Raw genomic sequence first — 26,131 nt, 5'->3', positions numbered from 1 at the left:
CGCATCTCCTCCTCACATGTTCATTTACAAGGCGTCAGTTTGTCACCAAAAGCAACAGTACCGGCGCATTTACAAGGTTCGGCAAGATAGATCTTGCAAAGGTGGCTGTCGCCCCTAACCCCCTTTCTATGTTATGCATATCAACATGATCGGCCACAAAAAGTTATTTGGCATTTATACCTAGGTAGCATGCCATGCTTGCGGCTGTCTGTAAGCTAGCATTTTCTTATGTGTCACAATACATATATATTGTAGATATTGCAAAAGTTGTTACTGTAGCTGTTCCACATGGAGATACAATATTATATGGCAACTGTTCAGGTTTCTCTCACTACTTGCCCCTTGTGGGCAGCATGACCAGCGGACTGGCCCCGTGAGAACATGTATATAAGCAAGCAAGCACCAATGTCCTCCAGCTGGCTAGGACTACTCGTACTTCAAGATCACCAGCCCCAAAGTAATTGCTCAATAACCTAAATCGTGCAAATGATCTTAAACAAACATCCAACCGCAGTAGACCACCCAAGCTGCAGATATCCGAAACATCAAAGTGAATTAGAGCCTTCCCAGCCAAGCAGGCGTTAACAAACACTTTCTCATTCCTTCCCCACGGCACCGTCCCAGCTCGGTGGTGATATTGAATACAAAGTAACCTCTGTTTGACAATCTTCAACGGAGCGGCGAGGATCAGAACTTGCACCAAGCAGTTGATTCATCAATTGATTGTATTGACCCGTCAAATATTTTCGTGCAAACGAAACGCTGGGTTGGTCTCTACATACGCACCTTCCCTTCTCTCATTTTCGTTTGCCATTCCTTCCTTGGCCTCCGCCTCCTACCTAGGGCGCTCCTTCTCAACCACACGAGAACAAATCGCTAAGCAAGTCGTCTCATGTTCTCTTCACAATCTCTCTGGGTAAGTGACTGAATAGAGCAGCTCCTCAGCTCCTACCAGAGCCTACGGCTAACCTGCTTCCCATTATAGTACAATCATCAGTGATTGTTAACTGCCAGGATTCACTAGAATGAGCATATCGAGCGACATCCAGACCTGATAATATCTCACCTCTCGACTTTTCAAACTCACATTTTATACAAACTCACCTTACCAACAATATTGCTTACCATGAACAGCGACGGTGCCAATATGGACAACGGCACCCATACACCGGGTCCTCCTTCGAGACGACCTATCAACCAATTTCGGCGATTTAACAACCATGCACAGTTCCAGGGGCTCTGGAGAGAATGGCCCGAACTCGCCGTTCGCCTGCAAAACCTCCCAGCTGATGTGAACCCGCAAACTCTGCGACAGGTGTTCCAGCCATTGGGTGAAGTCGTCTTTATCGGGGTCCTCCCAGATGATCGGGATGCAAACAAGAGGGCTGCCGTTGTTCGGTTCTCGCCGCCACCTCAAGCCGCATTCTGGCAGAATGGATACATCATCATAGACTTCTCACCTCAGGTCAAAGTACCAGTCATATGCCTAAATCCTCGACGACCCGAGCTCATCCGGAGCCCTGTAACTGGGCTGGAATACCCAGTGGATATGAAAATCCGCTTAGTTGGCCTTGATTTCGGCTTCCTGTCGCAAGAGTCTACCATGGACGTCATGCGATCCATCCAGTACTCTGCAGATGTGCCGCTGGTCTTCTCACTGTCTGCAAAATTGAATTTCAAGAAGCTTGAGATCGCATTCCCCTGCTCGATCCCTAAACCATCCAACACCAACCCTGGCGACGAGATGGACGACTCTCCGAGCCCGCGTCAACACAGATACAAGGCAGTGATCCGGTTCAGTCATATCACAAAGATATACTGCATTCGCAAGGACGATGGCCCCGAGGAATTGGTGATACCTTTAGACAGCCCGCCGGCCTTCCACAAATACAACCCACATATCGTTACACGTAGCCAGGTCGACGAGACCCAGACACGATGGGGGAGCATGAGGCCTGGCAGAGAATAGGTACCATCAAGTACGAGTCCAATTCAAAGGACGAGGTCACGTCACTGAGAAGACCAGATCAGTTTGTGGACATTGGTCGCTGGACCACTTACCGACTGACCATGGACGCCAGTAACAAGAGCGTGTGGCAGAAAATGAAGTCTGCTCTTTCTGACTTCAACATCCAGTTCACTGAATTAAGTGCGAAGGACTTCAAAACACGCCCAGGAGCTCCATCGAATCTCTGGAACATGATTGACGCTCCTACCTCCGGTGTAGCTTCTGGACTTGAGCTTTTGCATAACACCAATAGCGTTCATCTGCCCTTCGAGATCCGTTACCAACTTGAGGCTGCTATATCGCAGGGAGTTTTCTCCGAGCAAAGTATCACTCTTGATTTCCTCACGGAGCTTGCGAAGCTGGTCCCAGCCCCTGGCCCCGAGGTTAACACTGAAACCGAAGCTGGAACCGAACCTGGTGAGATCCCACACTTCCTAAACAATTGGAGGTTTATGAACAGGCGACGCTTTAATAAGGCCAGAAATCTTCTGGAATATGTCACAGATTGTCGTAAGCGTGTTTACGACCCCATGAGCGTCTTTGGGAACGGCAATGCCCTAACTTACACCCCTGGTTTCAATTATGAGCACTGTGCCTGGGTTAGAAAAGTCATCGTCACGCCATCAACAATGTACTTGGGATCTCCGACTCTGGAGGTCACGAACAGAGTTCTTCGACAGTACGAGGGCAATATTGATCTCTTCCTGCGTGTCCAGTTTACGGATGAACGTACTGAAGGCCGCCTCTCTGCTGACCAGGACAGCGAGAAGAACCACCACCTCTTCAACAGGGTTTTCAATACTCTGAGAAACGGCATTCGCATTGGCGACCGACACTACCAATTCCTGGCCTTTGGGAATTCCCAGTTCAGGGAGCATGGCGCTTACTTCTTCTCTCCCACCGGGGCCCAAAGCTGCGATGACATTCGAAGCTGGATGGGAAACTTCGACCACATCAAGGTTGTCGCCAAATATGCATCTCGCCTTGGGCAATGCTTCTCCACAACGCGAAGCCCGAAAGGCATAACAGTGGACCATACTCGTATTCCTGACATCGAGCACGAAGAGTGGTGTTTTACCGACGGTGTGGGTAAGATAGGCACCTATCTAGCCAAAGATATTGCAGGACAGCTCAAGATGCTGAAAAAGCATGGTTCACCGTCGGCCTTTCAGTTCCGCATGGGGGGAAACAAAGGCATCCTCGTCACATGGGACGACGCCAAGTGGAATGAGGTCCAAGTCCGTCCTTCACAGAATAAGTTCACGTCTTTGGCCAGGAATATCGAGATCATCCGACCGTCACGCTTCTCGGTGGCGACTCTAAACCGCCAGACAATCGCGATTCTGAGTTGTCTCGGCGTTTCGGGATGAAGTATTCCTGGACTTGACTAAGCATCAATTAACCGACTATCGAGTTGCCATGGATGACCAAGATACGGCCTTGCGGCTGCTCAGTCGCTTTACGGACGAGAACGGCATCACGAACACCCTAGGGCAAATGATCCAAGATGGCTTCATGACAGTGCAGGAACCCTTTGCCCTTACTGTTTTACAGCTTTGGAGAGCCTGGTCGATGAAGCTCTTGCGTGAGAAAGCTCGTATAGTTGTCGAGCGAGGAGCGTTTGTTTTTGGTTGCGTTGACGAGACCAAGTCTCTACGCGGTCACGTCCATGCTGAAGAGTCTGACATGACCAAGAGCAATAAAATGCTCCCGCAAATATTCCTTCAAGTGCCCGAGATCGATGAGCCTGACAATTATCGCATAATCACAGGCTTATGTGTTATTGGCCGCAATCCATCCTTGCATCCAGGCGACCTACGTGTTGTCGAGGCCGTAGATATTCCCCAGCTTCGACATCTTCGCGATGTTGTCGTGTTCCCTGGCCAAGGCGATCGAGATCTGCCGTCAATGTGTTCTGGCGGGGATCTAGACGGAGACGACTATTTCGTATTCTGGGATCCGCGACTGATACCCGAGGAATGGAACCACCCGCCCCTCAATCATGATGTGATCAAGCCCGAGGAACTCAGTCGCGATGTCAGAATCGACGACATTATACGATTCTTTGTCGAGTACATCAAGAACGACTCACTCGGTGCCATTGCACATGCTCATGTTGCTATGGCAGACAGGCTCCCAAATGGTCCAAAGTCCGATGCTTGCATCGAACTTGCCAAATTGCATTCGAACGCAGTCGACTATGTCAAGACCGGTCGTAAAGCACATCTGACCTCGAAGTTACGACCCAAATCCTGGCCACACTTCATGGGCAAGCCAGACAAGAAATCATACAAATCCAACAAGATTCTGGGAAAGCTGTACGATCTCATCGCGGCTGTCGACTTCACACCCAAGTACGAGAGTGCTTTCGACCTGCGTATCCTGCGCCGCTACAAACTAAGTGACGAGCTGCTTGCCAAGGCACGACGCGTCAAGTCGCAGTACGACATTGCTATGAGAAGAGTCATGAATCAGAGGGAGATCGCAACGGAATTTGAGATCTGGACCACCTTCGTCATGAGTAAACCTCGTATTGGCACAGAGTACAAGTCGCAGGAAGATATGGGGACTGTCATGCTTGGCTTGCGCGACCGCTTTGTGACGGCGTGCCGCGAAGAAATAGGAGCCAAAGACCAAGACGAGGGAACGCCACTGCTATACCCGTTCATAGCGGCGGCCTACCAGGTCACTTGGGAAGAGGTGCAAGTTGCTCTGCAACAGTGTGATCAGATGCAGTTGATCGCGGGACAAATGATCCCCAAGCGGCGTAGGATACCTGAGCAAATGCCACTGCTCAGCTTTCCGTGGCTGTTCCACTACGAGCTGGGCAAGATCGCCACGGACAATGACGGCAATTCCCTGGAGGTGGACAAGATTAGTATGCCCGAAATAGCCAGAGCCAGCACATTCAAGGCAGATGGACCGCCCATAGTCGAACTCGATAACGGTAAAGTGATTCACCGCGGGCAAGAGCTGTTCATTGGAGCCCTTGAGGCGGACGACGGAGGTGGCATGGGGGGTGAGGATGAAGCAGCTGGGGAGGCTGGAGAGGGAAAGTCCGAGACGCCTGACACGTTGAATTCCTCCAGCGATGACATCAGTACCACCATCGCTACGCCCAGTGAAGGCCAGGAAGAAGAGGGTGATGATCTCGAAGTGGAAGTGGAGATGGAGGACGAGCACGAGAACAGCGGACTTCGGGGCTTGGAGCGACTGGGCCTATGATATTCCTGCCTGCCATATGTAGTATAATAACAAAATAGCGAATAGTTATGCTATAGTCAGCGACTGCAATGATAGGTCAATCTAGAACCTATAGCGGCCACTATTGCTCCCTGCCTTGTGTTCCGACGTAGATATGAGATAACAATGAGGGGTGGTGGGAATCCACAAGTGGGCAGATTGCATAGGATGCCGCTTAATCAGCATGGACCAGTGGTAAAGTCGAATTATGCAGCAAGTGGGGCGTATCGCTGTAGCCAGAAGCGGGAAGAGGGTTGATCCACAGGGCGAGCACGCACATTTTGGAAGCTCTGGAGAGACGAAGAGTTTCGAGCCTCACCCGCCCCGATTGACTGATTGATTGACTGAGAGCTATTCCCGACGAAGAATACGATTTTACGGCATATAATAATATCTCTGGGGTAAGTGCTGTTCGATTTGCCTGCCTGGCTGGCCTGGAACCCGAGTCTTTCTGTTTTCCTTGGGGCCGGCCAATTTCCAATCAAACTACATAAACCCCAGCTAACATATTTTCCTCGCTTTCCAAAGCCTTGTTGGAACCCCGCGCAATTTCTCTTTTTCGACCACAGCTCATTTGAAATCAAGATGGCGGACGTGCAGGAGATCCTCAAGAAGAAGTTCGGCGGTGCTGCGCCTTCGCGAACTGGTACGTTCAATATTATTTCTACTATTCGGACCCGACATCGCATTGCGAGCGAGGCTCGAAGCCAAGGCGGGCAAACGCCAGAGGGGACAAGAGTTAACGATTGAATTTCACCAGGTGGCAAGGGCACCCCGAGACACAAGCAGAAGCGCAACGTCGCCCGCAGCGCCAACGATGACAAGAAGCTCCAGGCTACGCTCAAGAAGCTGAACGTGCAGCCCATCCAGGCTATTGAGGAAGTCAACATGTTCAAGGCCGACGGCAACGTCATCCACTTCTCTGCCCCCAAGGGTACGTAAACTCGCCCTCACGCCCACATACCTACACACAAACTCTGTGAAGGAGACAAAAGTGTTCCTGCCAGTATTCTTGGCAATCCAGTAAACTAACCCGCCGTGCCACAGTTCACGCCGCCGTTCCCGCCAACACCTTCGCCATCTACGGCAACGGTGAGGACAAGGAGCTCACCGAGCTTGTCCCCGGCATCCTCAACCAGCTCGGACCTGACTCCTTAGCCTCTCTCCGTAAGTTGGCCGAGAGCTACCAGAGCATGTCCAAGGGCGAGAAGGAGGCCGATGACGACGACATCCCCGACCTGGTCGCCGGCGAGAACTTCGAGAGCAAGGTCGAATAAATTCGGCCCTCGACTATCTGTTCCGAGATCCCCCACGCGGATACGCATTCCCACTTGATCCGGTCTCTGGACGGAGAGCATGACAACGGAAAGGTATTGGTCTAAGCATATGGATTGGGATCACATGGGTAACGAAAAAGGGACGAAGGGTTTCTCATCTTTTAAGGGCGAAAGCAGAGGGATGGAGTCTGATACACCTTTGATAGTTCTGATCGATTTGTCATGAACTATCGTCTTCTGATGGGGGACTGCTAGTTTGTATTTCCGACACCACCGGCGCATGTCTCGTGTGAGGAAGGCAATCTTTTGGTCATGTGGCTGTAGCTGGAACAAGCTCCGCTGGCCACCTGAGGCTTGGTAGACGGAGGATCGATACCAGTCTTGCTAAGAAAGAAAAAATGAAATTACGTTCCTCAATTCGTTCGTACTTTTCTACAAACTGAAGTCGTCGTCTCCCTGATTCTTTGCCCAGCCCTTCAAGGCAATCGAGGTTGCCTTGCGTTTGACATCCATCCTTGGCTGCAGCATGCCTGACTGCTTCAGCTCCGCGTAATTCTGGGCTGCCAGTGTTTTCTGTAGCCCGACCAGTTCTGCACCTAGCATTGAAGCAATTTCTGCCGCAAGCGCCCACATCTTCCTCCGCGAAGCGAAGCTGGCGCCCCGCGGGTCAAACAGTTTCCGGCCCTGTAGCGTGCCGCCCAGAGATGCCTCTTCCAGTCCACTGGCCGTCCAAGCCACCGCCAGATTGCTCGCGGCCATCTTGTCCGCGCCAACACCAGCAGCGACAACTCCACCTTCCCGCGCCAACCGGCTAATCACACCGCGCCGCGAGTACGCGAACTCGAGGTCTGTGGTGTCGACCCGGAACGGCGCGAACCTGTAGCCCCCGGCGAGCAGATCCTCAGTCTTCTCCTTCATCGCCGCCATGCGACCGCGTGCGGAGAAGGCCCTCTCGCAACCCGTCACCGAGTGCTGCGACGCCGGCAGCACTAGGGTGGACAGGTACGCGTTCGTCGGGCTCACGAGCAGCGACGCCGTCGACGACAGCAGGCTCGTGCACTGCCGCAGCGCCAACTTGTCCGAGCACGACTTGGACAGGGTGGCCGGGGCGTCGCCGCGCGCGGGCTTGCGACGGACAACGCCTAGGTGCTGGAAGTAGGCGCGGCCGGGAAGAAGAGGAGCGGCGGTAGGAGTGGGCTCTGCGGCGATAGGGGAAGGAGGGACTTCCCAGGGAGTTGCGTCGGCTTGGGCGGCCATGGTTAGTTCCATGGATGCGTCGCCGCCTGGTAGAAGCAAGGAATGTTAGCCGTGTTCTATTTCTTTGGGTTCTAGGGTTCATTGTATGGCTTACACGGCGCTTCGGAGCAATACATATGCAGCTTGACATCGTCCCGCCAAGCGAACGGTTGGCCACACCAGGGAGTGGTGGTGGTGGTGGTGACAACCTCCTGCAGCTCATCTACGCGCCGCCGCCGTAGGAACAGGGACTCGGCATCAGGCCCGCCCTCAGCCAGGACCTTGCACTCGTCCAGCACGAAGCGGTTGAAGGCACGGATGGCGAGCACCTCGGCGTGCCAGTCGTGCAGCACATTGCCGCGGGCCAAGGGCAACTTTGCCTGAGGAAGACATTTCATACCTGTCCTGCGCGAGGCAGAGAGAAAAGTGATTTCAGCAAACAGTCTATAATAATTATGCTAGATAATTGCTTACGCAAGCGAGAGACATCGTAGGTCATTCCCTCGAAGCTCGGCCACGATGCCGCTCAGGGGCACCCATTCGTGGATGCCATTGTCGCGCACCGGGGCTTTCGCTTTACAGGGAGCTTCTCGTATTCCTGCAGCACGAGCGATGCTATAATATCCGGGGTGGCACTCATGGAAGCATATCCTTTCGTCCTCTGAATTTCTCCTGCTCCTAGTAGCCCTACGTGCCAGTTGGGGGTGACAGGCAGAGAGTCGTTGTTCGGAGACTCTGATGTCAATAGCTTGAGGGAAGAACAGGTGGTGGGTCCTCCCACTTCTCCTCCAGCTTGGCTCTACAAAAACACATATAGGCAGGCATTGAAGCGTCCGTCAGTTACCTTGCACCGGATTTGACTACAGTACCTACTAGTATTGAGAAACTTTTCCAGGTATGTTTCCTGTTTATTCATACTGCATTCATGTGCCCGTGTCTAATGCCTGGAAATCTGGGTGCCTGTGCCCGATGAGAAAGTTAGGGTAAGAGGAACATGCACTTAAGCGGAAACCATGAGCCACCTCTAGCCCCATACCCAAGCCACACGCCACACAGCACGGGTTAGAGACAAAAACTAGCCGACCCTAATAATTGCCTGGCTTATCCGATCCCACACATTCCCAGTGCAGGTCGAAATTGGAGAGCGTCTGGTCAATTTGTGGACGTCCAACAATTCCGTGTGACATTTTCCTTCAATCCGATTACGACGACCAACTAACCCACCACAGCCCAATTCCCCGAGAGTTCTCGACAAATCGCCAAAATGAGAACCTACGACGATACCTTCTCGGGCCAGAGAATCTACCCCGGCAAGGTACGACATATCATATCTCCCTGCGAACGTTGATGATGGATGGACGGAATGGCCAAATACGTGGGCAATAGGACAGGGCTGGGGCGATTGGAGGCTGCGACGGGCTGACGGCTGGGCTGGCTTGCACTGGGTTATCTTCGCAAGATGCCCTGCGAGGCCCGGCTGTCGGTCTTGAGCGGTGCTGTTTATCGCCCCCAGTTCTGGAGATAGTGGCCTTGATACAAGAATGATAACGGACAGGATGCTAATGCGAGACCTTCGACTCACAGGGTAAGCTCTACGTCCGCGGTGACAGCAAGATCTTCCGCTTCCAGAACGGCAAGTCCGAGTCGCTGTTCCTGCAGCGCAAGAACCCCCGTCGCATCGCATGGACCGTTCTCTTCCGTCGCCAGCACCGCAAGGGTATTTCTGAGGTACGGACCCATTCACTGGCCTTCTCTCCAATCGAGGTTCTCATACGTCATTATGCGACACCTCTTTTGGAGGAGAAGGCCCATGTCGCTTGGCGGAATGATGTGTGACTGACACACATTACAGGAAGTTGCCAAGAAGCGAACCCGCCGAACCGTCAAGGCCCAGCGTGCTATCGTTGGTGCTTCTCTCGATGTCATCAAGGAGCGCCGTTCCATGAGACCCGAGGCCCGCTCTGCCGCCCGCTCTGCCGCCGTCAAGGAGGCCAAGGAGAAGAAGGCCGCCGCTGCTGCCAGCAAGAAGGAGGACAAGGCCAAGCGCGCCACCACCGCCTCCAAGGGCCAGACTGGACGTATCGTTGGCAAGCAGGGTGCCAAGGGCTCGCAGCCCAAGCCCAAGGCCACCACCCGATAAATATTCTGCTAGCAATGGAAATGAAAGCGGATTCAGATGGTTGGCTGGCGGTCCAAAGACATGTACAGGGCGGCGTCTAGGGTGGGCATCTTCGACTTTGTTGCTTTTCGGCAGACACAAAAATCAGCCACCCACTACTACATCTCTTGAGTCGTGGCATGCATGCATGATGGGTTTTTCTCATGGGATATGAGATTTTTTTACGCTTAGGTAGCTAATAAGAGCCAGCCTCTGCACACGGTCTACATAAAAGGGCTGCTTCCTGAAAGCAATGTGTGGCTATCAAGGACAGTGATGGCTGCGTCGCGGCTCGGACTTGAGTGCCTCCGATAACACGCATTCCACCCTTTCCCTTGGGGGCGCCAGATGTAGTATCAATGTTCCTAGATGTTGGGATAGGTTTGACCACTGCTCCCAAAACTCCAAGGGATTTCCCGAATTGGTCGACGCCTGTCAGAATACGAGTCATTCTTTCTCTAACACCATGGTTCCGTAATATCCGGGTGACCCTCCTTTTGAGCCGAAGCGGTGGTTCATATCATGCATACGTAAGCAAAGCAGGTAGAGTCAAGGCCAAGTACATGCGTCGCGGGTTTAGGTAGACCTGTCGCCTACGGCATGGCCAGCTACATATTAGGGGAGTATCGGCCGAATAGGCCATAGTACCTATGTAGATGCCAAGGTACCTTATGTTAGGAGGTAGGTAGGATATGTACTTTAATGGGTCTCGGCCGAGTAGGAATACCGTAGCTTGATGTAAGCACGGTAATGATAAAAGCGAATAAAGCGAGCCGGCGTTTGCAAATCATGGCAAATCGCAATCCAACAGCTCTCTCGTTGATGTAAGGCACAACAGGAACACTGGGTCGTTGGGGATCAGGTGAAGAAGGAGGATCAATCGGTGAGAGCGAACATGGATGCAGATGCGGTCTAATCCCGCTCCCGAGGTCGGCATTTGCATCCTATGTTAGCCTTAGTAATTTGACGCCTGCAAGGGAATTGGAATTGAGGACCCGAGCGATCCTCCCACTCCCAGCCTCCGTGCCCCGCGGACATGCGATGACGGCATTGCCGCTCGAAAACGCCGAGAGGAAGAGTGAGAGAGAGAGCTACCAGAACACAATCCAATGCCCCACTAACGTGCTAATGGAAACGCTGGAGGGGTCGTGGACGTGGTGGTAGAACAGCAACGAAACAGGGCTACGTTTCCGCTGACAAAGTCGCCGAACCTGTCCCCTACTAGGTACTTAAGCATAGATATAAGACGGATAGAGTTCGTTCTGCCTTGTCCCCTACCATTTCCTGACTCTCTGCCAAACTCGATAACTCGACTCGCAATTGCCTCATTTAAATTACCTACCCAGCTACCAACACCCCCAAACAAAACAAAACATCAAGATGCCTGCCCTCAAAGCCGGAGACGCCTTCCCCCAGGGTGTTACCTTCTCCTACATCGCGCCTACGCCCGAGAACGCCGAGATCACGGCCTGCGGTATCCCCACCAAGTACGATGCCAGCAAGGGTATGTTTCTTCCACACCCAGTGCTCTTACGCTCGGGGGACATGCAAAGCACTGCGACATGAGCTAACTGCCCTGCCTTTGCAGAGTTCCAGAACAAGAAAGTCGTTCTCGTCTCCGTTCCCGGCGCTTTCACCCCGACCTGCCAGGCCGACCACATCTCGGGCTACAAGGCCAAGTTCAACGACCTCAAGTCCAAGGGCGTCGACCAGGTCGTCGTGATCGCCTACAACGACCCCTTTGTCATGTCCGCCTGGGGCAAGGCCAACAGCATCCAGGACGAGTCTATTGTATGTTCCTCCCTCCAAACTTCGATGCAGAGTTTCGTCTCTTTTCCTCCGGCTCTCGGCCGGATCAAAGAAAGTTATTTGCTAACCATTGGGTGTTTTCGCTACTAGCTCTTCACCACCGATGACGGCACCGCCTTCAGCCAGAGCATCGGCTGGACCCTCGGCGAGCGCACCGGCCGCTACGCCATGATCATTGACCACGGCAAGGTCACCTATGCCGAGAACGAGCCGGGCAAGGGCGTCACCGTCTCCGGTGCCGATGCTGTTCTGGCTAAGCTGTAAGCTTCTTCTCGGCCATTAGATACCGAAGGTCGCGAATAGACAATTCCAATCAACGGATACGTCGATAGATAGGCTCTCTTCAACACGACGGGGGCGAAAACCCCTGGAAGCTGCATTGTAGCTTTTGGGAGGGGCGAAAGGCAACAGTTCAGCCAAGGCCATGATGGCGCTTGGTGATGTCACAAGTATCGGGAACTACTGCTCGGAACTATTCGATAACATTGATTGAGATGAATAAGTTCATGAATAAAAATAAAATTTATATCCAGAATAGTCGAGATGCTTTTCGCTTGTGAACTCTTTGAGCAGAGATAATTGCTTCAACGCCAATCATATCTTGAGCAGTGTCTAGGAATATCGAGGAGCATATAAAGATATAAACTTGGGGTATGTGCAGTGTAGGGCAGAAGTATTGGTGTGGCTGCGATGAGGGACATGATAAACTACACACGTAGCTTACTACCAGGTCTGACGATGTATATACGTTGCGTAAATATATACTTAGATTTATAGCACTTGCACGCCCTCATATTATATCATATGCACTATTATGGCATATCGTCAGATTGCTTCCATCATAACGACTTAATGAACCTCACGGGGTTTGAATGTGGAAATTGGTAGTAAACACTGTTGCCTGCACTTCTGCGCCAGGCGCGCCCTTTAATTGAACCCCGCGATAGTTGGCTGGGAAGTTACTAGGCATATACGTAGCTGAGTAGTACGCGCCCTTGATGTCATTTTAGTTGAAGGCAAAACCCGGAAACCGGCCAAATGCCGGTACTGGCCTCCCATCTTTTCAACCGATGATACGCCAAAGAGACCCGGGACAAATCCCGAAGGAACCAAACCCCGTATAGGTTGCTCCGGGCTTATATAAAGCTCGAAGACGTCACGGTCACGGATCGGCAGTAGAACCTATTCGGCATGTTCTAAAAGACAGCGACCTCTCCACCTGGCAAAGAGATCGTCACGCACTACTACATACGATCAAACTACTCCGCTCCGCTCCGCACTTCCATCGACTACTACTATAACATTGGAGACATAATATAACCTACCCTACCTATTTATTTAGTATCCCAGACAGCCAGAGGCAACAAAGCGACACACCAGCGATCATGGCCGCCGAAAAGCAAGGAGGAAGACCGCCGTATCCGCCTTTCACGGCGGAGACGGCGCAGGTCAAAGTAAAAGCTGCCCAGGACGCTTGGAACACCAGGTACGTAAATCACGTTTGGGGGTTTTCATCTTATGCAAGGGAGTTTTCACTCATACGAAGGCAACAATCACCAATCAAAGAGATCCTCAAAAAGTCAAGCTGGCATACACAGAGGACTCGATCTGGCGGAACCGGGACCAGTTCCTCGTGGGGCGCGACGCCATCGCCGAGTTCCTGACCAAGAAGTGGGCCAAGGAGAACGGGTACCGGCTGCGCAAGGAGCTGTTCGCCTTCACGGACGACAAGATCGCCGTACAGTTTTGGTACGAGTGGTTCGAGGAGGGCGAGGAGGGCGGGAAGAGGCAGTGGTGGCGCACCTACGGGCTCGAGGACTGGACGTTTGCCGAGGACGGACTCATGCGGAAGCGCCAGATGAGCGGCAACGACGTCCGCATCGCCGAGGAGGAGCGCTGGTTCGGAGACGGCGTGGATGTGAATACCGTCCCGATCGCGGAGAAGCATTGGTAGGCAGGGAGGAAGCTGGCAACTGGAGACAGCAGGTACTGGATTACTGGGAGGAGGGGTTTGGTTGGTTCTGCTCGAAAGAGGAGAGAGAGAGAATTCGAGCAGCAGCGGGACGGCTGAAGTCATTCCGTCATTGATGTTTCAATAGTGCTCTTGTTGGCCACCAACATGGCTACAAGCCCTCCTCTAGTGTCATGATAGCCCAGAGCCAGTCAGCGTTACACTCGGAAGCCACAGAAAGAAGCTGGCTGACGGCCCAGGTGGTTTTTACTTCTTCTGGTTGCCACCTCCATTCTTTCGTCCTCCAAGCCAAGTTGCACATGTGTAGCCGCGGGTGATATTGATTTCTTGGTATGATATGTGGCTTTCGCTTGCAAGCGAATATTGCTTTTCTTTGGGTTCAGGGGAAGAATTGTCGAGGTGGGTTAGACTTCAGCCGTTACCAGCACGTCATGTAGACCCAATCTTGTGGTAGGATGCAGCCATCGGCTTTGCTGAGAAGGTCAGGTCAGGTAGACGGGCTTCCTGGTCTCGCCTCCGGGGCTCCTGTGGCGTCTGTACTAGTCGCTGTTGAACCGAGACTTGCATAGGGGGGCATCCCGAGCAGCTGGAAGCTCCTTTTCTCCGTCATGTAATACCCTGTTAGGTACCCCTGCCACGCCTTAGTCGCCATGCATGCAGCATGGCCATTCGCCTACCCAAGTACGGTAGGTCAAAAGAAAGAAAAGACGCCAATGGATGCGACGCCGGGGTTGAAGAAGTCACTAAAACTGGCTACCATCTACCATCTACACCTTAGTATGCATAATGTACTCAAGATAAGGCACTACAAGTGATGTGTGCGGTAGCTGAAGTTCAAGGAAGGCCTAGACGTGGAGCATGAACCGCTCCCTCTCCCCACACTTCAAAGGAAAGATCGATCTGGGCTTTGAGGAGGGACAGGGATAATGGTTCACGCTAATTCGCACCTGCCCACTGACTGTCAGCTTCCCTACACGTACACTTGCCATCTTTCCGACTTCAACCTACCTACATCTTACACAAACTTGAGGTCGTCTTGCGACCCAAGCCGGGCCTCACGCTTGGCAGCTTGACAGGTGTTCGCTCTTCTTGGTTGCTTTTACCTGGCAGTGGTACAGTACCGTCATGTGGCACTCTTTTTCTCGTCTACACCTGCCCTTGATGCGTCCAACCCTGGCGAAAACCGTGATAGTATGCATGCATGTGGTATGCGGTGTTCATGTCAATGGGCGCCGGCTCTGCAGCTTGTCCATCCGGGCAATGCACCCTCACTCATCTGGTTTGACTTGACCTCCCGCGCAGGGCTAATCATTCGTGTATAGGGCAAGCAAGTACTAGTAACCGGTAGATCGATCAGATCTCTTATTAGTCGCAGTGTACGGACTCACCCTGGCTGTGAGTACGCAAAGGAGCTAGGCATGACTAGCATCGGCCATCCCTCACGCTACTATACTATTATCGCCGAGATTATGTCAAACTCAACCACTCACCAGAAGCCGCCGGCACGGTGGCTGATGCTCTGCTCGGGCCCCAGATCAGCTTTCTCGGGTGGTCTTGCCGCTCCATGTATGATCGTGACAGCCTTGGCAAATATCGGGCGTCCATTGGCCTGTCTTGCGCACGCCAGCGCCTTGTCACGTCCAAGGTCACTGCTTGCAAGGGAAACCCCTGCCGCCAGTTCGAGTGGTCTGTGATCCTTGATACCTGCGAGGCATCGTTGATCACTGCCTTCGTAGTCCTTTCCTGCAACCACTCAAGCCGTTCATAGGGCCTGCTACTAGCCGTAGCTATTGACACCCGTCCAGGGTGACCAGCTCAGGGCTACACGGTTACTTACAGCTTAGCTGAACTGCCTATAACGCAGGTCGATGACCGAAGCTGAAGACCAGAGGCACTAAGGGGCTGGAGCGAGCAGCCAGTATGGAACGTCGACGCCTCCGTCGAACATCGAACTTAAAGAGAGTCCCCCATCCCGCTTCGACCGCCCCTCAGCTTCACGTTGCTTATGTCCTCGAAGTATTTCGATAGTCGATCCACATTACAAGTAATGCTACTAGGGGACATGGAGTTCCTGCACTAAACCCTATTCCTTCTCACATGCCACTGTCCCCGTCCTTCTACATAACCAACCCTTCGTGCAGATTCGGATGTTTCTAGCCAGTGTCGATCCTGTATTCCATTCTTTCTGTTCGTGACCCACTGAGTCCCCCTTGTCAACTTGAGACTCCCGGTGCAAAACGACGATCCTACAGCCAACATGGTTCTCTCTCTAAGCTACCGCCGGCCCCAATACGTGCGTCGTGAGACCCTGGATCGTCGAGATAGCGATCTCTCGGGCAGCGACAAGGAAGGAGCGTCTCTCAAGTCAGGGCGGTCAAGTGCTTCTGGGGGAGTTCCTGATGCGCTTACCTTCGACAAAATCATCAATGGGGGTACTTGCCCGGTAGGACGACCGCGCTCTTCCTTGCCGTGTGACTCTCTGTTAACTTCTCATCCAGCCATGCACCGTGCGAGACTTCATGAACTACCTCATCTATATTGAGCACGCAGCCGAAAACCTGCAGTTTTTCCTCTGGCACCGCGACTATGTCAAGCGTTTCCAAGAGGCAAGCACATCCGACATCAACCTGGCGCCTGAGTGGACCCAGGAGATGGAGGACGAAGTGGCTGCAAAGCTCCAAAAAGACGCTGCTGAGAAGCTGAAGAGGGAGCCTGAAGCTGCGAAAATATTTCAGGGTACCGACTTCGAGAAAGGGGCCGAGGCGGCCATTGAAACCAAAGACCCCTTCTCCACGCCTCCGCGTACGCCAGCAGACGGCGACGATGCGTCGACAGTGTTCTCGGGTTCACAGACGACCAACTATCGCTCTCAAGCGTGTGATGCTTTCGCAGCCGCCGGGGCGAAACAGCCATGTAAGCTGTCATGGTCAGCATTGTGGACCTAATGGCTAACCTCTCTCCTTGCAGTCTCGATTCAACCCTTCAGAGAAGAGATTGACCGAGTGATCGCAACATACATAGCCGACGATGCGCCGCGACAGCTGAATCTGTCGGCGCGCGAGCAGAAGGCTACCATCCATGCCCTTGCCTACACCACACACCCGTCCGCTTTCCGCCAGATCGCGCGCACCATCGAGAACAGCCTGCGGCGGCAGGCCCACCCCAACTTCATCCGCTGGTCCATCTGCAACGGTAATCCGGCCCGTGTCTTCTTCGCCCGCGGCCTGGGCGTCGGTGTCATCCTCCTGGCCACCGTCGCCGCTCTTATCTTGACCCTGAGCCACGTGGGCCGCGGCTGGCGCGCGCTGGCCGCCATCGGTTGGGTCATTGGCATCGCGACCCTCATTGCGGGGTACAAGGGCATGTGCGTCGTGCTTCACGGCATGCACCACCGCCACGTGCGCCCCTGGGAGCTCTTCGTCGAGGGCGACGGGGACGACGAGGAGGCCAGCCTGAAGAAGGGCAGCTTCGAGTCCTTCGGGTCCAATAATAGCTACGAGGACGAGCCCTGGATCGTCAAGTACGAGAAACGCAACGTTGTGCGCAAGGTTTTCGACCGCGAGGTTTGGATCCAAGAGCCCGCCCTCCGCCAGATCCAAGACACTATTTTCATTCAGTCCATGTTGTGCGCCCTATTCGGCGCCGGCATTCTCTCGGCCATCTTCGTGGCAGTCCCGGCAGGAGGATTCTTCTAAAGTTTGGATACAGTTATAATCATTGCAAAAGGAAAAGAAAGCGCTTCTATCACTCATACCGGTTTCTTTTTGGCGTTATTACCCTCGTTTGGCCCAATTCAAGCTGCGGCAAATTGGAAGTAGTGTTGTATTATCAAGGATACTATTTGTAAGGCGAGGGGGAGGGGGTTTGAGATCAGCGCCCTTGACCCCTTTCTTTCTTCTTACAGAACGTCCGTCATAGGATACTCGGGGATTTCTCCGAAGCCACAGTTGACCATTTCTAGAGAGTGCGTGGACAGAAGTCTAGCCGCGCTACGCTAATCAGTTCAGATAAAAACAGGCTATCATTAATACAAATCAACCATGGCGCACAAAGTTTGAAGGAAGATGCCATTTGTCTCGGATCGGACTGGAGCTGCTCTGAGTAATCCCCGACCCTAGTGCCAATGCCGTGGCGGCCGACGTAGATACGACATGGTACGCGCGTTAGGGTCTTACCGCCCAAAAAGCGATTGCCTTTGCGTGAGGTAATGTTTGAAATTGGCGTGAATAGGGGTCTTTGACTGTCCTGGCTGCCTGGAGTATTGGTCCGGGGGGCTTGCGCTAAGTGACGTGAGAAAACGTGGGAATTTAGTGGTTCGTTGGCCCGAGAGTGCAGTACGTGCAGTGCGTACAGTGGGTGCAGTTCTGGGTGCAGTGCTAGCAGCGCATGTTAGCGGTGCTTTGCAGGGCAGGTCGTAATGGAACATTGCATGGGGAGACGGGACGGCAATTTTAAACATCGACAAGCAACCTTTTGCTCTTACACAGATCCGAATCGGCCGTGAGAAATAAGAAGACCGTCCATGCCGCCGTAAGCCTCATACCGCTTTTTGGGCATTCGAGCCCTTTCTCCTTCCCTCGTCTCGCCTTCCAGGTCTCTCTCCCCTCCACGACCGATTGATTCAATTCAAATCGAAGCCGAGGGAACAAAGCAGAAAAAGTTTACCCCACCGTCCGTCCGTCCCCCCTTCGTCGCAAAGCAGCCAGCCCCGCGATGCCTGGATCCGAAGCGCAACCCGTCGCCGACACAGCGCCCGCTCACGGCGACACTGACACGGCCGCTGCGGATGCCGGAAAGTCCGCCAACAAACACACACAGGCGGCCGCTTCCACGGACTCGCTCACCGCGTACCGCCGACCGCGCACGATAACGAGCACCGCCGAGATCGACAGCACCATCGGCCACCCGGGCTCCGTGCGCATCAACGTCAAGGGCGCATACATAGCCGACAGCGCAGAGCCCGCCACCCCCGTCAGCGGCTCGCCCATCGGCTCCAGCTCCCATGAGACCAAGGACATCCGCCTGCCGAACCACACGGCAGTTGTCAGTCACATCGCCGCCGATGTATGTGCGCCACTCTTCCTCCGTGCCTGAAGCACATACACACACCCATGCCATGCCTCATGCGCGCACCTGAGGAAATACATATATGCGCATATCTCCCAATCATACTGGTAGCTAGCAATCGCTGACAACGTGTGTTTGCGTTCCTCGTTTCAAAGATCGGGGTTCGCTAGCGAAGCTCGTCTACTTTTCCCGCGAGGCGCATTCGACAGAGCCCGGCGGCCGGCTCAACTTCCTCAGCTTCGAGACGGACCGCATCGATGACTGCATCGAGTTCATGAAGCACCTTAAGGACAAACAGTTCGAGCTGAACGGGTCCCGGCCCGGCGAGCTGCTCGTCATGGCCACCGGGGGCGGCGCATACAAATACTACGACAAGATCCGGGAGCGGCTGGGCGTGGACGTCTTGCGCGAGGATGAGATGGAGTGTTTGATTATTGGTGAGTTTTCGCTTTGGCTTTCTGCTGCGCCTTCGTCTTTCTTCTGCGGCGACCACCTGACCCCCGATTCCTGGCTGTTGTCTTCATTGCGTTGTAGAGGACGTGGCTGGCTTACCAAAAACACTGGCAGGGCTTGACTTCTTCATCACCGAGATACCACGTGAAGTCTTTACCTACTCCGAGACGGACCCGATGCACTTCGCAGAGCCCGAAGAGAACATATACCCGTATATGCTCGTGAACATTGGCTCTGGTGTCAGTATACTAAAGATTTCCGGACCGAGGACGTACGAGCGTGTAGGTGGAACGTCACTCGGCGGTGGTACACTCTGGGGTATTCTCTCCCTCCTGACCCCGGCCGAATCGTTTGATGAGATGTTGGATATGGCCGCCCAGGGAGACAACTCCAAGGTCGATATGCTGGTGGGCGATATCTATGGCACAGACTACGGCAAGATTGGTCTGAAGAGCTCGACCATCGCCAGCTCTTTCGGCAAAGTCTTCCGCATGAAGCGGGAAGCAGAGCAGGAAGCCGAGGACAGTGGCGGCCTGTCCAATGGCGATGCTGACCACCTCAAGGCCAACCCAGAGGCCCCAGACGGCTCCCAAGCTTCAGAGGCTCCTCGCCCCACTCCCATAACGACGGAGGAGGCGATCCGAAATCGCTTCTCCTCGGCTGACATCTCGCGGTCATTGCTATACGCCATAAGTAACAACATCGGCCAGATTGCCTACTTGCAATCGCAAATACACGGCCTGTCGCGCATCTACTTCGGAGGCTCCTTCATCCGCGGGCACCCGCAGACTATGAACACCCTGTCATACGCCTTCAAGTTCTGGAGCAAAGGCCAGAAGCAAGCGTACTTCCTCCGGCACGAGGGCTACCTGGGCGCCGTGGGCGCGTTCCTGAAGAAGCAGCCGCGCAACTGGGGCCGCAGGGGAAGCTTCGAGGAGGGCGAGAGCCTCGAGGCCAGGTTAAGGGTGCGCGTGGGGGCAGATGGGAAGACGCCCGGACACGGCTCCGATGAGGCTGTGGCTTAGGAAGAGAAGAGAAAGAAAACAAGTCGGAGGAGGAAGAATAAGAAGGATAAGAGAGAGGCTGCGATGCCTATTCCCAGCGACCAAGTTACTCCATAATCAGAGATGTAATATAGATCTTCGGGTCCTTTTCGGCTACCCTTGCCATCTGCTACTACCCTTCGACAAAAGTACGGTACCGGCTGGACTCTTCACCCAGCACAAGCCAGATTTATAGTAGCCTAGAGGTAGAATAGCTTGCGCAGGCTTGATCCGCCGCATACTTTAGCTCTATGGCAAAGGCGCAATGACATGGAGCAAAACCCCCGACTTGTTTGTGTGCAGTGAATATGGATAGAAACTATGGCATGCATGTGCATGGCCCAATCCTAGAAGCGAGCATCATGCTAAAAATAGGGGGTTCTTTAAACTATCGATCACGCATATGTACCAAATAGCGCTGTGTGCTCTGTTGTGGGAGGTCGGTCACCAAGAGAGGGTTCAGGGGTAGCGCAACATACTTTGGGACGAAACGGGGTTGAACCCAGTAATGATGTCTACTTATCCTACGGGCCATATGCCAGCAGTCCTTATGCTCACAAGTTTTATGGGGGCAGATGCAATATAAAATGTGTCAACTACAGAACTGGTTCTAAAGAGTGCATGGTTGTTTTATTTATGGAAAAAGGAGTGATAATATAAAAGACCTTCCCGCTTGCGAAGCGCCAGAGCATGAGAAACATTAGCTCAGCCCAAAATCGTAATAAAGTGCGTGCCACCAAGTGAATGAGTTTGCAGAGAACCGACCTATGCTACCGGGGTTCAAGTCCCCAAAGATATAGAATAGGAAAGAAGAAAATACACGCACTAGGCATCCTATTGAATCGAACCCTTCACCACCTTTACTATACAGGCCAGACGGTAACCTTCATGCAGTCAACATAGAAGGCACCGCTATAAATGGATGCCATCAGACGGGGGAGGCGTGGAGGGCAATCCATCGTGGAGAAGCGACATCCCTTCTTCGTTCGTAGGCGTCCACACCTCATCGACATCCATCATGTCAACCGAAGGGGTCGTGGGCTGGGTTTCAGGTGCTGGTGTCCTGTCAAGTAACGGAAAGGCAGACGAGTTGAGGCTGCAATCGACGAGCCCAGAGAGGTCCGGCGAGCGCAATCGCGTTCTCAGGTCCGGGACGAGTGGCCATGCGCATACCGATCGGAAACCATCCTCGCTGTCGACGTCGTCGACGACAATGTCGTCGTCATCGCTGGCACTGGAGTGTTTTTGAGAAGTCGAGCCTGTTGACGACTGGTGCTCAGGTACCGGTGCTAGCGACGAAGACCCGGTGACTATGGAGGGTGTGTTGGTGGCGGAATCGAATTCAATGACTTTCACCTCATCTGCGGGCGACAAGTGACAGTGCTGATGATTCTGTAGGAAGCACTTCGTCGGCTGGAGGTCCGTAAAGATACAATGCTCCTTGTGGTTTGAACCGCGAGGACACTCTTGGTCTTGCAGGTGTCTATGCCTCGGGGCCGGATTCGACATTGTAGGAGCTAGATCAGGGTATCTACAACAGAATTGTCGAGGCTGCCAACAACAACATTAATACGTGAGTTGGTAGCATCGGGGCCCATGTTTGGGTGAGAATACGTACACCTTGAACCGTGGAGAGTGGCCGGCTCTCGTCGAACGGGTCATCAGACAAATTGTCATCATCGCTCCAACCACTGGAGCCGACAAAGCTGTCGTCGATACTTCGGTCCGATGCCGCCGGTCGTGGCACCTCCAGGTCCTCATCAGGGGTTGCGCTCTGGTCCGGAAGGGTATTCAGCCGGAAAGGAGAGGTCAGAAGGCGGTCCACAGGCGAACGAATGCGGTCCCGCAGGGATATCTGAGTGAAAACGGAAGCTGCCTGGATTGAGCGAAGTGATTCGAGTTGGGCATTGAATTTGGTTTCCCTCTCTTTCTTATTGAGCTCGCGGCAGTTCGAAATTCTTTGGGTCGCGACCCATTCGGCTTTCGTCTTTCCAGGACATCCTGGCACTTGAGTTACGACTTTGAACTTGGTGGTCTTCGTCGAGCCGATCTGAACTTCCCCAGGTATATCATTCAGGACAGTGAGCAATGTACCATCCGACTCTTCACGGTGAGGGACCCAGCAGATACTCGCGCATTCAGTGTCCATACTTTCGTTTGTGGCGAGATCAACTATGCTAACAGGAAAGGGGGTTCAAATTGGATCTTCTCCTGCACCACCCATATTGGACGCGGGCACGACTGCCGCGACTCTCTGATGATAACGCCATGGGCCTCAGTAAAGTAAGGTGGTCGTCCATCGCGGTCACTCAGTTCTTTGTTATGGCGGACTAAATGAACGTCAAGTTCTTTTTCTCTGTGAAGAAGGCGAACTGTGCAGGGCGCCGCACTGTTGCCCTGCTGTCTGGCAAGAGACTGGACAGAAGACTGGACCGGAGACTGGACCGGAGTATGGACTTGATAGTCTTTCGAGTAGTTGGGTGGCGTCCGATTCCAGTAGAGTTTGCATACTCTGACATGGTACAGCGCCATGGCGGCTCATATAGTCGACGGGATACTTAAAGCGTTCATGGATCGACAGAACCAAACATGAGAACAGAGGAGGTCAAGAACGATGGACATCCACAGTGGTATTATACCGCATTGTTGTCTCTGGAATCGTGCCTAGGAACACATGAGCCAAGATCATGGGGTTGGTGAGACACACGATGTGTAGCAAAAAAAGAAAACAAGTTTGCCGCGCACCACGATGCGAACGAACAGTCTTGCATGCTTGCCGGGATGAAGACTGGTAGACTGGTGGCGCATTGTACAATAGCGAGCACACTACATACGTCCGTCCAAGTAGGTCGAATGGCTCCAAGTACCCGGGTTGCCCTTACTCAGACGGCTGAAAAGCAGCACAATCGAAATCATGTCACTTCCACGATCTTCGAACATGGTGTAGGCAGCGAGGATAGAGAAATCGGGGCGGCAAGTCATCCCTGCTCAGCCTTGCAGCGGGACGGGGAGCAAGCGGAAGGGCAGTTGAATGGTCAAGCCCCTGGCTACAGAGCGAGATGGCTGCAGGCTGCGTGGGAACAATCCGCGAGGTTAGACCGCTTTTGGAATGCATAGCATTACTAGATGAGGGGAGGCGTACTGTTTCATGAAGATATTTGTTTGGCCACAGTGCGGATTGGTCACCCAGAGCCAAATGCTGTCGCAAACGCCTGGAGTGCCACAAACCAAGTACGGCAAGCCCGAGTACCTGTTCGTGCGGCATGCAGATTGGAGGCGCCCTTTGCAGCGCGGTCACTGGCAGCGTGCTGAAGATCTTGTCAGCAAGTGTACCATAGTAAAGTGTAGAATACGAGAACACATACAAGAGGCACGAGTATTGCCGGAGCCCAGCGACCAAGGTTAGTCGTACATACTCTGCATTGCCATAACGACCTACTTGGTCTTTTCGACTTCCTTGTCTGGCTTCTGTCCCCCCTTGTCATTTCCGTCCTTTTTGAAGAGCACCTTGGCAACCCATTCTTCGACCTCCCTCTCTGCCTCTTCGTCCGTTCTGGAACCGTCTTCTCCCAGGGTTTTGCGAGCCATCCCTCTCAGTTCTGCCACGGTTGATACGTCAAAGGCCCAGGACAGCCCGCCAGTCGCCATGATTCCGAACCCGAAGACGTTCAAGGTTGCCAGGCCCAATGCCTCTACAGCAATGAGAGAGTTGTCGCCGTCCAATTTGTTCGCAGGTTTGTTGCTTGGGATGAAGAATCTCGGCTGGGTTACTCTAAGTTTCCGGGCAACAGCTCGTCGGGTGATGAGGGTGGAGAGGCTGAGAAACACAGCACCACCGAAGAACAGGCCGAGTTGCTTCATCGAGCGCTGGGAGAAGATGGGTGTGCGGGTATCGGGCCGCGTGCTGGCGACCTGCAGTGAAGCGTTCGTCTCAGGTATGTTGGTGGCATTCGCCGTCGATGTCGGTGTCGATGTGGGTGCCGGGGCTGTGGGTGCCGTCGCTGTTGGTAGCGACTCGCTTTTGGAATCTCGATCGTTGGCCATTGTGAAAGTCGTTCCGAATGACCACATTGTTCAGCTGCTTGTGCCGTAGTCGCGTGACAGGTGGCGGTCGAAAGAAGGCACGCGAAGCGCTCAGGCAAGGGTCGTCGCCCAGAAAATCGATCGTCAAGGGTCTAGGTATTTGACAAGACAAGCATGGATGCAAGTGTTTTCGCAAAAGTCAATGCCTTCTTGGGTTTGAGACCCACGAGTTCTTTGTTTCTGCGGACTCAGATCCGATCCGGGGAAGGGCGGCTAGAGCCTAGGAAGCGACGCTCCCCACTTGGCGAGGTCCCAATTTTACCCTCTCCTGCTCTCTTTGGCCGACAATCGATCGGTGGCTAGTACCTAAACCTCTGTGGCTAATATAGCCCGTAGCAGCCACTAACCTAATGCACTTCACTAACAGATGATTGCTCATACCAGCTTGTTTTGTTGAAGATTACCTAAGTGTTGCATCCAAGGCTTAAACCCATGACATGACCTATAACCCTACCGATCCTGTGCCGATCTACCCTTGTTACCCCTTGTAGATGAACTGCAAACGACTCATATCAACATATATTCATATTCAGCCCATTTTGAGAGCCTTCGCCTCGTCCATCGCTCTTTTTGACGACGAAACTCTTCCAAGACTTGGGGGAAACGCTCCCGATCCAAAACCGCCAGGCGCTCTGACTTGCGTGTGTCTAGGATAAACTGTTTGAGCCAGTCCTCGTTCTTCAGGCTGGCTTCGATCTCTTCCCACCATTCTGAGTATTCAGGAAGGACAGGCCACTGTAATGGAGCCAGTTAGTGAAAGATCCCGTCAGTGGTTTGCCCTCTAGATCCACGGAGGAATAATCATGGAAGGAAATTGGGATGACCTACAAAGATGCGAATAAGAAGGAGGAGGCACGCCTTGGCATATTGCAATTTGATGGTTAACCAAGCATCTTCTACCCCTCTGCTGGCTGTCGATGCCTCGGTTGCCTTCACCGGCACTGATTCGTCGAAGTTACGAATGATCATGAGCTTTCTCAGGGCCATCTTCAGCTGCTCAAATGGTTCTCGCAGGCCAGAAATCGGCCCAGTCGGTTGGCTGGACGCTCTGGCGTAGGCCTTTCTGAGGCAATGGTCAATCTTGCAGCAGAACTGCTTTCGCTCATCGGAAAATGCAGAAAGTATGACCTTTTCTCGCCAGCTAATGATCGACTGTTCCATCGAAAGAAGCTCTGATAGACCCTTGAGCTGATAATGGGTTTCGGTGCCGGGTTTCACCGAAGAAGTTTCATGCTTTGTAAGGCTTTTATCCGCGTCGATGCACCAACGCGGCCATGACATGAGTTTGCTCATCTTTGCACTTGAGTCGAGATATGACGAACATGGATGGTACAAGCACAGACGACCTGCACACAAGGAAGCGAAACAGATCCCGTATATATACGACGAGATCTTCGGGGAGAGTTAGGATCGAGCTACTTCTCATTTAGGATACCTGCTTGATGAGAGGCTACTATGAAACAAGAAAAGAGCCAATCCTGCAAGTCCCCAATTTTGGGTTGACACTGCAATTTGGACATGGCCGAGGGCATCGTGATTCAAAGCTGAGATGGCCGACGAGGCTGCAAGAGCAAGTACTCTTACTCCCACGTACCAGGCAAGGGATGGAGGCGGTTGCTTAGCTTCTACAGTATACCCATACTGTCTGGACGCTTGGCTCCGGGAACCCGGATTCATGGAGCCAGCTGAAGTCAGTGGCACCCTGTAGACCAGGGATAGCTGCATGAGACTTGTGTTAAAGACGGCGACAAAAGGCGGCGTCCAATCCAGGCAGCCAAGCGC

At 53.2% G+C, this 26,131-nt stretch overlaps 12 protein-coding genes across 12 annotated transcripts; 8 read left to right on the top strand and 4 right to left on the bottom strand.

The window, feature by feature from the left end:
* Positions 1-1,126: 1,126 nt before the first annotated feature.
* PG997_009590 (uncharacterized protein) lies at positions 1,127-3,378 on the top strand (the record flags this gene model as incomplete). The annotated part of the gene is made up of 2 exons (XM_066813905.1): positions 1,127-1,852; positions 1,915-3,378. 2 exons carry the CDS (start codon positions 1,127-1,129, stop codon positions 3,376-3,378), a joined length of 2,190 nt encoding a protein of 729 aa, XP_066665867.1.
* A 49-nt stretch (positions 3,379-3,427) lies between these two features.
* PG997_009589 (uncharacterized protein) lies at positions 3,428-5,233 on the top strand (the record flags this gene model as incomplete). Its single annotated transcript, XM_066813904.1, has 1 exon — positions 3,428-5,233. One exon carries the CDS (start codon positions 3,428-3,430, stop codon positions 5,231-5,233), a length of 1,806 nt encoding a protein of 601 aa, XP_066665866.1.
* Positions 5,234-5,836: 603 nt separating this feature from the next.
* Positions 5,837-6,528, top strand: PG997_009588 (NAC domain-containing protein; the record flags this gene model as incomplete). Its single annotated transcript, XM_066813903.1, has 3 exons — positions 5,837-5,897; positions 6,012-6,185; positions 6,299-6,528. The coding sequence occupies 3 exons, from the start codon at positions 5,837-5,839 to the stop codon at positions 6,526-6,528; spliced, it is 465 nt and encodes a 154-aa protein (XP_066665865.1).
* Positions 6,529-6,960: 432 nt separating this feature from the next.
* PG997_009587 (uncharacterized protein) lies at positions 6,961-8,450 on the bottom strand (the record flags this gene model as incomplete). The annotated part of the gene is given in 4 exon segments (XM_066813902.1): positions 6,961-7,653; positions 7,666-7,811; positions 7,880-8,208; positions 8,239-8,450. Coding segments are annotated over 4 exon segments (1,380 nt in total), but the record flags the coding sequence as incomplete, so codon positions are not given.
* A 578-nt stretch (positions 8,451-9,028) lies between these two features.
* On the top strand, positions 9,029-9,904 carry PG997_009586 (60S ribosomal protein eL24; the record flags this gene model as incomplete). Its single annotated transcript, XM_066813901.1, has 3 exons — positions 9,029-9,079; positions 9,349-9,492; positions 9,617-9,904. 3 exons carry the CDS (start codon positions 9,029-9,031, stop codon positions 9,902-9,904), a joined length of 483 nt encoding a protein of 160 aa, XP_066665863.1.
* A 1,398-nt stretch (positions 9,905-11,302) lies between these two features.
* On the top strand, positions 11,303-11,995 carry PG997_009585 (peroxisomal matrix protein; the record flags this gene model as incomplete). The annotated part of the gene is made up of 3 exons (XM_066813900.1): positions 11,303-11,426; positions 11,511-11,713; positions 11,822-11,995. The coding sequence occupies 3 exons, from the start codon at positions 11,303-11,305 to the stop codon at positions 11,993-11,995; spliced, it is 501 nt and encodes a 166-aa protein (XP_066665862.1).
* Positions 11,996-13,116: 1,121 nt separating this feature from the next.
* PG997_009584 (uncharacterized protein) lies at positions 13,117-13,685 on the top strand (the record flags this gene model as incomplete). The annotated part of the gene is made up of 2 exons (XM_066813899.1): positions 13,117-13,217; positions 13,298-13,685. 2 exons carry the CDS (start codon positions 13,117-13,119, stop codon positions 13,683-13,685), a joined length of 489 nt encoding a protein of 162 aa, XP_066665861.1.
* A 2,275-nt stretch (positions 13,686-15,960) lies between these two features.
* PG997_009583 (uncharacterized protein) lies at positions 15,961-17,398 on the top strand (the record flags this gene model as incomplete). Its single annotated transcript, XM_066813898.1, has 3 exons — positions 15,961-16,146; positions 16,202-16,616; positions 16,671-17,398. The coding sequence occupies 3 exons, from the start codon at positions 15,961-15,963 to the stop codon at positions 17,396-17,398; spliced, it is 1,329 nt and encodes a 442-aa protein (XP_066665860.1).
* A 1,018-nt stretch (positions 17,399-18,416) lies between these two features.
* PG997_009582 (pantothenate kinase) lies at positions 18,417-20,248 on the top strand (the record flags this gene model as incomplete). The annotated part of the gene is made up of 3 exons (XM_066813897.1): positions 18,417-18,789; positions 18,926-19,207; positions 19,338-20,248. 3 exons carry the CDS (start codon positions 18,417-18,419, stop codon positions 20,246-20,248), a joined length of 1,566 nt encoding a protein of 521 aa, XP_066665859.1.
* Positions 20,249-21,178: 930 nt separating this feature from the next.
* On the bottom strand, positions 21,179-22,798 carry PG997_009581 (uncharacterized protein; the record flags this gene model as incomplete). Its single annotated transcript, XM_066813896.1, has 3 exons — positions 21,179-21,679; positions 21,885-22,395; positions 22,449-22,798. 3 exons carry the CDS (start codon positions 22,796-22,798, stop codon positions 21,179-21,181), a joined length of 1,362 nt encoding a protein of 453 aa, XP_066665858.1.
* A 903-nt stretch (positions 22,799-23,701) lies between these two features.
* On the bottom strand, positions 23,702-24,310 carry PG997_009580 (uncharacterized protein; the record flags this gene model as incomplete). The annotated part of the gene is made up of 1 exon (XM_066813895.1): positions 23,702-24,310. The coding sequence occupies one exon, from the start codon at positions 24,308-24,310 to the stop codon at positions 23,702-23,704; it is 609 nt and encodes a 202-aa protein (XP_066665857.1).
* A 546-nt stretch (positions 24,311-24,856) lies between these two features.
* Positions 24,857-25,642, bottom strand: PG997_009579 (uncharacterized protein; the record flags this gene model as incomplete). The annotated part of the gene is made up of 2 exons (XM_066813894.1): positions 24,857-25,084; positions 25,178-25,642. The coding sequence occupies 2 exons, from the start codon at positions 25,640-25,642 to the stop codon at positions 24,857-24,859; spliced, it is 693 nt and encodes a 230-aa protein (XP_066665856.1).
* Between the last annotated feature and the right edge of the window lie 489 nt (positions 25,643-26,131).

This window comes from Apiospora hydei (assembly GCF_038363865.1).
Source record: "Apiospora hydei strain CBS 114990 chromosome Unknown utg000007l_segment0_segment0, whole genome shotgun sequence".
Classification (NCBI taxonomy): domain Eukaryota; kingdom Fungi; phylum Ascomycota; class Sordariomycetes; order Amphisphaeriales; family Apiosporaceae; genus Apiospora; species Apiospora hydei.
The sequence above is the reverse complement of the archived record's forward strand: the minus strand, read 5'-3'. Positions and strand labels throughout refer to the sequence as shown.